At 54.3% G+C, this 10207-nt stretch overlaps 2 protein-coding genes across 2 annotated transcripts; both read right to left on the bottom strand.

Annotated features, from left to right (window-relative positions):
• Nucleotides 1–79: 79 nt before the first annotated feature.
• LOC113981366 (protocadherin beta-16-like) lies at nucleotides 80–3086 on the bottom strand. The gene has a single exon (XM_027708721.1). The coding sequence runs from the start codon at nucleotides 2782–2784 to the stop codon at nucleotides 289–291; it is 2496 nt and encodes an 831-aa protein (XP_027564522.1). The 5' UTR covers nucleotides 2785–3086; the 3' UTR covers nucleotides 80–288.
• A 253-nt stretch (nucleotides 3087–3339) lies between these two features.
• LOC113981365 (protocadherin beta-15-like) lies at nucleotides 3340–8636 on the bottom strand. Its single transcript, XM_027708720.1, has 2 exons — nucleotides 5997–8636; nucleotides 3340–4570 (listed from the first exon to the last, which is right to left on the bottom strand). The coding sequence occupies exons 1-2, from the start codon at nucleotides 8601–8603 to the stop codon at nucleotides 4451–4453; spliced, it is 2727 nt and encodes a 908-aa protein (XP_027564521.1). The 5' UTR covers nucleotides 8604–8636; the 3' UTR covers nucleotides 3340–4450.
• Between the last annotated feature and the right edge of the window lie 1571 nt (nucleotides 8637–10207).

Genomic DNA, 10207 nt, shown 5'->3' with positions numbered 1-10207 from the left:
TCCCCGCTCCTCGCTGTCCGCAGCCCGCGGTCCGGAGGGCACTCTCGTCTAACGATAGGCGAGTCTGTGACCTCCGAGGAACGCAGCGGTAAAAGCGGCAACAAGGCGTTTCTCAGGGCAACGTGGGGCGAAGGCTTAGTTCGGAGGGACTGAGCCGCCTTCCCCGGACTGAGGAACCGGCACGACCCCTCCGCAGGTCCAGCACGCCTGTAACAGCATAGAATGGCACTACAGCTACTGGGAAATGTCAGGCTGAGGATGGGGAAGGGAGGTTCCTCCCAGTACGGCTCAGGCATGGACGCGCCCGCCGACCGGCCAGTCCGGCGGCTGAAAGGGAGAAGCGACTGTGCTGCCCGCATAGGCTTCCCTCTCGCCGGCGGGCTGCGAGCTGCAGAGCGCATCTTCGTCCTTGTCCGGCCCCGCCTCAGCGCTGCTTTGCGGGCTGAGCAGGACGGGCCTCAAGAACTGAAATTCACTCCTCCCCGAGCCGGTGGTCAGGCACACCTCGTAGCGGTAAGCCGGTGACAGAGTGCCCATCCCGCCCACGTCCACGCCGTCGCTCGCGAAATCTCCATCCGCGTAGCAATTGGCAGAGGGAGGTGAAAGGTGTGCCCGGAGGCGAGCCTTGCACAGCTTGACTGTCGCCAAGGCGATGACGGACAGGAGGAAGAGTGACGAGACGCAGCCCAGGGAGGCAATGAGGTAGGTGGTGAGCAGGTCTTCCTCAGCTACCTGCGGCTGCTGCCTGCTCGCAGGATCATGCTCGACCTGCAGGGAGGCGTCGGAGAAGTCGTGCACTAGAGCGACAGCGAGAGTGGCGGTGGCAGAGCGCGGTGGGTGCCCGCGGTCCCGAACCAACACGACGAGCCTCTGCCGGGGCGCGTCCCTCTCCGTCACAGCCCTCGCCGTGCGCACCTCGCCGCTGTGCAGCCCCACGCGGAACAGCCCCGGCTCCGTGGCCTTGGCCAGCTCGTACGACAGCCACGCGTTCTGCCCCGCGTCCGCGTCCACCGCCACCACCTTGGCCACCAGGTAGCCCGAAGGTGCCCAGCGCGGCACCAGTTCTCCCACCACGCTGCTGTCGGGGGGCGGGTGCAGCACCACGGGCGCGTTATCGTTCTGGTCCTGCACCACGATTCGCAGCAGCGCCTGGGCGCTGAGCGGCGGCGAGCCGCCGTCACTGGCACACACTACCAGCTCGAAGGCACGCACCTTCTCATAGTCCAGTGGGCGCAATGTCCGGACGGTTCCACTCTCCGCGTCCACGGACACGAACGATGCCGCGGCGGGAGTGCCCAGTGGAGGTGTCTCTATTGCATATCTCACATGTGCGTTTTCTCCCGCGTCAGCGTCTGTGGCTCTCAGGCTACCCAGGCTCGTCCCTGCGGGCTCGTTTTCACTCATCACCATGGTGTAAATGTCCTGGATGAAGGTGGGCGCGTTGTCGTTCACATCCAAGAGCCTCACGAGCAGTGTCTTGGATGTCGAAAGCGCGGGGGAGCCTTGGTCACGGGCTCTCACCGTCACGTTATACTCTGCCACCTGTTCCCGGTCCAGCACCTCCGATGTCACCAGCGCGTACGCATCAGCTGCCAGCAGTGAGATGCCGAAAGGTTGCTCACCTGCCAGCTCGCAGGTCGTCCTGCCGTTGTCCCCCGAGTCCCGGTCCCGCACGTTGAAGAGGGCGACCACGGTGTTCAGCGGGGCGGCTTCCGAGAGGGTGCTGGTGAGGGAGGTGATGATCACCTCGGGGGCGTTGTCGTTCACGTCCTCCACCTGCACCTCCACCTTGCAGTGCGCGGACAGGCCCCCTCCATCTGTTGCCTGGACGTCTATCTCATAGGTCTTTGTTTCTTCATAGTCCAAAGGCTTTTTGAGTCGAATCTGGCCTGTCCCTGGACTTATTTTAAATGTCTGTAGATTTTCCTCTGAATTTTGAAATATGGAATAGGCTATTTCCCCGTTCGTTCCTGAGTCTAAATCGCTAGCAGACACCACCACCACTAAGGTATCCTGGGAGCTATTTTCCCTAACGGGGACTTTATACAGACTCCGAGTAAATACCGGCATGTTGTCATTTATATCCAGGACTACCACGTGGATTAAGGCTGTACCAGAGCGTGGTGGAGTCCCACCATCCACAGCTGTGATGCTGAAAGCAACTTCTGCCTGCTGCTCCCGGTCCAGGGCTCGATCCAACACCAGCTCCGCGTACCTCCTGCCGTCATTTCGCTGCCGGGTGTACACATGGAAATACTCGTTGGAGCTGATACTATAATGCTGAAGACTATTGTTCCCCACATCTGGATCCTGAGCGCTTTCCAACAAAAATCGAGTCTCTGGCATTGCAGATTCCGGGATCTTTAAAACTATCTCTTTATTTAAGAACACAGGAGCATGATCATTAATGTCGGTGAGTCTTACCTCAGCTCGGAAGGACTGCAGTGGGCTCTCCAGCAGCACCTCGAAACGCACCAGGCAAGGCTCATTCTGTCCGCACAGCTCCTCCCGGTCCATCTGCTCTCTCACCGCCAAATCCCCGGTGTGCTGGTTCAGCTGTAAATACTGCTTTTCTCCATCAGAAACGAGTCGAGCCTGACGAGCCGATAATTCCTCACCGGTCAGTCCCAAATCCTTAGCGATATTCGCCACAAAGGAGCCTCTCTCCGCCTCTTCGGGCACAGAGTACCGAGCGATTTCTGCTCTCATTCCCGAGACACAGAGGAGAAGGAACAGAGCCACCGCTCGCCCCGGGAGCGGCTCCTCGCTCTTCCTCAGCTTCATTCCCTTCCTGCGACCCGATCTCCCCTTCTGCGAGCTGGATGGAGCTGCCGATACAGCCTGCCGACCCCCGGACGGAGCAGTACGAGATGGTGCAGCCCCGCCTGTCCGAATTCTGGGGGCGGCAGCGGTGGAAACTGGGAGTTGCGCGGAGCCTCCGCGGTCAGCAGCGGCACCAGGCGGCCGATCTGCGGAAGGACGCAAAGATTTCCCAGCACAAAGCCTGGAAAGTAGAGATTAACGGCTCGATTTCTCTCTTCCGAGGTCAAGCAATACAGATTTAACTGTCCATGCAACCCTGTTCAAATATGGCCATCGCTTGAATAAGCAACACCTCTGTTTGTCTTTTATTTGAAAAAGAGATTTATTTAAATCTGGGGTTTGTAGGGGTTTCTTTTCCCCTCTTCCCCCCCCCCCCCAACGTACCTCATTATAATGATTTGAGTAAATTACTTTCAGGCTGTTTAGCTAAAAAAAGCTGTATATTGTTACAAGTGTCCAGCAAACCAAGTGAGCTGGTCCATTAACCACGGCAGAAATCGTCATGGTGCTCCCCATAGAAATCCTCAGAATGGATCAAAATTGTTCACTCAGTTCCCCCTCAGTCTGGGAGCAACATCCCTCGGACCTCAGCTTGGCTCAGAAAATCTCCCTCCATCTTACTCTGGCTTCTGAGAATGGCCTACTTCCCAGGTAGTTCTGATTTCCCCTGCATAAGATCCACTCCAAATGCACGGATTTATTCCTGAAATCCTGCTCCTTAGGTGGCTATTTCCTTGGCGATGACTGTGACAAGTGATCTCGAGACAGCACACTCACCCGAGGGAGTTTCAAATAAGTTTTATTGTTTTCTGTCAGCAGGCATCTAACTCTTAAAAATGTGTAGGTGACAGGAAATATCACATTACTTTATAGATCAATACCTATTAACGAAGAAAAAGAAAACAGAAAGCTTCTTGAAGGCCTATGTTCTACAGTGCCCTAAGTTAATTGTAAACAGTTCAGAGTGTTTTACTTTAAAACCACAAGCAGTACTTTCAATTGTCTACTACTTTACACTAAAAAATCCTTAAATAATAATTTCAATTTTACCTTATTAAAACAAACAAACAAACAAACAACACCCTCCCCAACAAAACAAAAAAAAGCACATTGCTCAAAGCCCACTCTTTACAGCAAGGAGAGCCTGCCAAGTGTGCCAATGCCAGTGGTTTCTAATATAGATAGCTTCTGCCTGTTACTAAGAAATTCCTTTGCAAGCAACACTCAGTTTTGCTTAATATTTGTTTGGCCTAGTATTGAACAGAGGACAAAAAAATAAGACATTATTACAGAGCCCTCTCATAAAAAAGAAACAAAACCCACAAAAAATCCCATAGAAAAGGTGGCATAGGAAAAAGCTGAAGATCTGCTGCAATTTTCCCTTAACATGTAGAAGCAGTAGCACTTTCACAATCATACATTATTGTGTAATCAGCATGCAACACAGTCCTCCTCCTCCATTGGCATCACAATTACAAAATACCTACATAAATAAAATACTGCTCAAGAGGAGAGTGTTTCTGCTCTCTCACAGAGAAGACTTCATCTCCCTGGTACCTTTTAGGGAGGTGTTTGGTCTCTTTGTTCTCTTTTCCCTGGGAGGACAGACATACTTGTCTCTCTTCATTTACTGATGGCTGAGCCAAGGGTTTTGATCAGAAGTGTCATTTAATCCCAGCCCCCCGTTTGCAGTGCAAGCTGCTTCTGCAGCTCCGGGTCCTGTGTCTTCAGAGACGGGGGCTCTGCCCTGCAAAGAACAGAGAGATTGGTTGTCTTTTGGGCATTGAAGGGAAGCAGGTATCATCGAGAAGCTTGGAGGGCATGTCTTAAACCACTGCCTGTGTGACACTTCTCTACCCAGAGCCAAAGAGGAGGTTGGTGGGTCTCCGACCCGAACAGGGAACATCTGAAGTTCAGAAACCATCCTCCACTCTGGACAACTCAAAGGCACTACTGCAAAACTTTTATGATTCTCAGGGAGTAATTCAAGATAGTGAGAGCCCCAAATGAAAACCCCTTTCTCACAAACAGTAAATGTGGTTTAATGTTGGTGTATCAAGAAGGGTTGTTGTCTGCCCTGAAGCTACTGCGGCTCTGAAAACCTGCAGTAAAGTGAGTCCAAGTGGTTATGAAATACTAAAATGTTAAGGGGTGACTTAAGACGGTATTAGAGGTAACTTGGGCTCAGTGAGAGAGTGAGGAGTTTCAATGATCATCTCTTGTCTCCCCCATGCTCTTTGAGCCTCAGATGTGACTCACTCTGAGTTCACAGAGGGCTGGTACTACCTGGGAGCGCCCAGCTGGGTCAGGAAAAGACTGCGAGGGTGCATTGTAAAGTCCCGATAACCACACCTTTCTCGCCAATACTGTTCATGCAAGTCACAAAAATACAAGGGAATTGAATGGCAGAGGTACTCACCTCCGTATCCTCGAGCAGCTTGAGTTCAGCACTGCCACCACCACCCTGGTGAATGGCACTTGGCAGCGCCGAGCACCAGCTCCTAACAGCGGTGCAGGGGACACCGTCAGTGAAGTGCCACCCTGTTGCACAGTTGTCCCCGCAGTCTCATCTGACACTGCACAAGATCACTACATTCCCACTGATGCCGCCTCCGAGAGGACATGTCCCTGGAAGCGGTACATTCCTGCTCCCCATGGGCTCCACACAGTACTTAGAGAGGATCCCAAATGGAGACACATTTTCTACCTCTACTTCTCACCTTCTCGTTGTCCAGCTGCTCCCCTTTGCAGTGACACTGAAGACTTGCTTTAACACGAATACTCAGCATAGATATGGGTGCAGTTACCCGGAGAGGTGATAGATGCCTCATCCCTGGAAATATTCAAGGTCAGGCTGGATGGGGCTCTGAGCAATCTGATCTAGTTGAAGATGTCCCTGCTCCTTGCAGGGGAGTTTGGGCTCGATGGCCTTTAAAGGTCCATTCCAACCCAAACTATTCTATGTTTCTATGATGCAGAGAGGCGAGGTTAATCAGCATACAGGATGCAGTTGAACCCTGCTGGATCCTCCTGGGAGGCACCGCCAGCGGCTCTGAGACCCCCTTTAACTTCTCCTGCCGCCACAGGGACCCCTCCACTAGCAGCTCAGCAACTTCCTTGCTGGCAGGATGTGACACATCCCCCTATCCTCCCCCCGCGGACAGGTTCCTTACCTGTGCAGCCCAGTCGCCTTCCTCCCCGAGGTTGGCCACATCTTGCGAGCACACTGAGCTCCGCTGTTCGCCCGGGCCAGGAGGCAGCCCGGCGGGGAAGCAGGGGAAGAGGGGTCTGAGGAACCGAAACTCGCTGTTGACGGTCCCGGCGGCGAAGCAGACATCGTACAGGTAGCTGCGGGGCAGGGAGCCCGCACTGCTCTCCGTGGCTATCGTCGGGAACGTGGGCAAGGTCTCCGTCTGGCTCCGCCTGGCCCGCCGCACCTTCACCACCACGGCGGCCAGCGCAGTGGCGAGGAAGAGCGCCGACACGCAGGCCAGGGAGGCGATGAGGTAGAGGGTGAGCGGCCCGTCGGGATCAGCGGCCGGTGCCTCCTCGCTCACCCGCAAATGCGCTTCGGAGAAGCCATCCACCAGCGCGACGGCGAGGCTGGCGGTGGCGGAGCGCGGCGGGTGCCCGCGGTCCCGCACCAGCACAACGAGCCTCTGCCGGGGCGCGTCCCTCTCCGTCACGGCCCGCGCCGTGCGCACCTCGCCGCTGTGCAGCCCCACGCGGAACAACCCCGGCTCCGTGGCCTTGGCCAGCTCGTACGACAGCCACGCGTTCTGACCCGCGTCCGCGTCCACCGCCACCACCTTGGCCACCAGGTAGCCCGAAGGTGCCCAGCGCGGCACCAGCTCTCCCGCCGCGCTGCTGTCGGGGGGCGGGTGCAGCACCACGGGCGCGTTATCGTTCTCGTCCCGCACCATGACGCGTAGCAGCGCCTGGGCGCTGAGCGGCGGCGAGCCGCCGTCACTGGCGCGCACGGACACCTCAAAGGCACGCACCTTCTCGTAGTCCAGCGGGCGGAGGATATAAATATCCCCATTTTCAGCGTTAATTGATACCTCGGGCTGCTCCTTGCCCTCCTGCCGCACCAGCGCGTAGTTTACGCGGGCGTTTTTTCCTGCGTCGGCGTCCGTGGCGTTCATGCTGCCGATCCGGAGCATGGGGCTGTTGTTCTCCGTGACCGATATGGTGTAAATCTCCTGGGTGAACTCTGGGGGATTGTCGTTCACATCCGATATCTGCACGAAGATGTTTTCCCGAGAGCTCAGCCGCGTCTTGCCCCAGTCCGTGGCTGTGATGGTGATGTTATACTGGGCCGTGCTCTCCCTGTCCAGTGCAGCGTTTGTTCTCAGTTCGTAATAATTATCAAAAGTGGGGGTGAGGCTGAATGGCAAGTCCCCGTCGATCGAACACTCTGTCCTGCCGTTGTCCCCGGAGTCCCGGTCCCGCACACTGAACAGAGCCACCACGGTGCGTGGCGGGGCGTCCTCGGGAATGGAGGCGGTGAGAGAGGTCAGAGCTATCTCCGGGGCATTGTCATTCCTGTCCAGGACTTCTACCTGCACTTTGCAATGCGCAGACAGTTCTCCACCATCGGTGGCTCTCACCACCATCTCGTGGGTTTTCGCTTCCTCGAAATCCAGGTTGCCCGCGACTCGTATCTCCCCGGTGGCCGGGTTCAGCTGGAAGAGTTCCCGGGATCGCTCCGATGTCTGGGTGAAGGTGTACCTCACTTCCCCATAGGACCCTTCGTCGGGATCCGCGGCCGCGACTCTGACCACCAGCTGCTCCAGGGGGCTGTTCTCAGCCAGGCGCACCTCATAGACCTCCCGATCGAAGGCAGGGATGTTGTCATTGGCATCCACCACCACGATCCGGACCTGAGCCGTGCCCGATCTGGGTGGCGAGCCCCCGTCGATGGCGGTGAGAAGTAAATTCAGCTCCCCCTGCTCTTCACGGTCGAGCTGGCGCTGTAGGACGAGCTCCGCGTATTTTACTCCATCTTTCCCTGTTCTGGTAGCGAGGGAGAAATGAGGATTGGACCCGAGGCTGTAGTTCTGCAAACCGTTACTGCCCACGTCCTTGTCCCGGGCGATTTCCAAGGGGAAACGGGACCCGGGAGATGCTGTTTCTAGAATCTTTAAAACCATCTCCTTCTCCGGGAACACGGGGGAGTTGTCGTTTACGTCACGAATCTCCACCTCCCCTCGGATCAGCTGCAGCGGATTTTCAAAGAATATCTTAAAGACGAGCGTGCAGGTATCTCTCTGCGGACAGATCTCCTCTCGGTCCAGCGACTCCTTTGCCGTCAGGACTCCGGTGTTTTGATCGAGACGGAAAAGCTGCTCACTCCCCTCAGACACAACGCGGGCCTTGCGAGCCGCCAGCTGGCTCACAGGAACCCCCAGGTCCTTTGCAATATTGGCGACAAAGGAGTCCCTCTCCATTTCCTCCGGCAGAGAGTAGCGGAGGGTTTCAGCCCCGCTCTGACACACGCAAAAGCACAGAATAAAGAAGATCACTTGCCTCTTGCTGTCTCCGCTCCGTCTCCCGCACGCCATCAGTTTCCGAAAAAGCCATCCGCCGTCCTCCGCGGCTCCCAGCATTTTTAAATAGCCTCCGAAGCGGAGCGGTGTTTGCCAGCAATCCTGGGGTGAGGGAATCTGGAAGCTCCCGAGTACTCCGACTCCTTCCCGAGCAGCTCCCACGGTTTTTTTGTCTCCCTGTGCCTGCAAAGCCGGGGCGGACCGAGGGACGCGCCGGTCCGCGGCCAACATCCCCACCCAGCGTCGGAAGGGGGAATATTTCCTCTCATTCGGGGTAGAGCTGCTGATTCGGGGTTTGCTGCTTGAATCTGCGCTCTGTGTGCCAAAGTGAAGCCAAGAGGTGCGGTGGAAATATTCTCCTCGCTTGGAAGCGGGATTGCTGCTCTGGGTATCAATTCCCAGCTCTCCAACCGCGAACTCTTCAGACACAGCTTTTGGGTTGCCTCTACGTTGTGTAGGCATTGCAAGATTCGCTTCCACGGCAATCACTGCGACATTTTCATTCTCCATTTGTAAACCAGCACAGGACAATTAGCAATTGGGGAGGGTCAGAGAAGCTATTGAAGATGAGAGCTTCCCTGCCAGAGAGTTGACAGGGAAGTCACACTAGAAGATAATGCTGTTCTAGGTTGTTTTTTTCTCATTGGGTATCACATCTCGCCCGAAGGACACTTAACACTTCAACATTTTTCTGTGTGAAAAGCGCTTTTCTCCTTAATTGACAAGAGTTTCCTCCCCTGCCGCCTGCTGATCCTTGCATCCATGATAAGGCGTGTCACTGTGTAACACGTTCCTGAAAAATGTCCCCAGGCGTACACAAACACCGAAATGCTGCAAAATGTTTTCATGTTTTGAACGTGTAATGTCCTTTCCCCTCTAATGTTACCACACAGGGTTGGGAATATTTTAAAGGTCCCACCTTAGAGGTAAAACCTTCACTCCTTTACCTACCTGAGGCCAACAACTGGTTAATGCAAAAGGCAAGGAAACAAACACAAGAGCTCATAAATTAAGCACCTCGATACACAGAAGCTAACGAGGAGCTAATAGAGACAATAGCAAAGATCAGGGATCTAATTACACTAATTAATGGGCCATTAAAGGATTTACTGAAGTGTAAACTCCAGAGGTTCAACGAGAAGCTGTGTACACGATAAAGGGAGGAAAAAGTTCTAAAGATTCTCATATATTATCAGAAAGAGTCTCACAGAAAGAGTCTTAGAAACAGATTACGAGATGTTTTATGGGGGATTCTATAATATACAAAGCTTGTTATGAGACAAGAGGCAGAACCAAACTCGCTAAGAGGGAGAGATCAAGAGCAGACCTGTGAGGAACAACTGTGGGAAACAGAGATGGAAGGGGACACCGAGGGGTTCTGAGCACGGCCTGGTAGTTGAGGCAGGATCCGTGCTGGAGACCGGTTAAAACCATGAGGGTCAGGCACTCATGGCTGTCCCGGAGGATCGACATCTCAGCTGCTTCTGCGGCGAATGCACACACAGTGTGCTGGGGATGGGTCCAGGTGCCTGCGAGCCCAGCCCAACCCTCCTCTTAGAGAATTAAAGAAGTGAAGGAGAAAACAGAATACAGCTTGCACTACTTATTTTTGGTTCGAGCAATTTTTATTCAGATTTTACTATAAAAGGAACTGTACTTTTTAAGTATTATTATAAAGTATCACAACCTCCTGGGTTTTGGCGCTTTTCCTTTAATTTCCTAGATGTTTTCTCCTTATTTTTGCTTTCTAAAAGGGCTGATGCTGTCAAATAATACTCACGAGATCCAGTCCTAGAAATTCGTCGACACCTTCATTTGTTTTAAAATAAAAACTT

The sequence above is a fragment of the Neopelma chrysocephalum genome, unplaced genomic scaffold (genome assembly GCF_003984885.1).
Source record: "Neopelma chrysocephalum unplaced genomic scaffold, ASM398488v2 Primary Assembly neopelma1_96505, whole genome shotgun sequence".
Classification (NCBI taxonomy): Eukaryota; Metazoa; Chordata; class Aves; order Passeriformes; family Pipridae; genus Neopelma; species Neopelma chrysocephalum.
The sequence above is the reverse complement of the archived record's forward strand: the minus strand, read 5'-3'. Positions and strand labels throughout refer to the sequence as shown.

What these genes read in the sequence shown, in the direction of transcription:
- LOC113981365 (XM_027708720.1), bottom strand. Translation starts at nt 8,603, where the DNA reads ATGTTGGCCGCGGACCGGCGCGTCCCTCGGTCCGCCCCGGCTTTGCAG. An exon ending in AAGGCGACTGGGCTGCACAG is followed by an intron (nt 4,571 to 5,996) that starts GTAAGGAACCTG and finishes TGTTCTTTGCAG; the next exon opens with GGCAGAGCCCCCGTCTCTGA.
- LOC113981366 (XM_027708721.1), bottom strand. Translation starts at nt 2,784, where the DNA reads ATGAAGCTGAGGAAGAGCGAGGAGCCGCTCCCGGGGCGAGCGGTGGCT.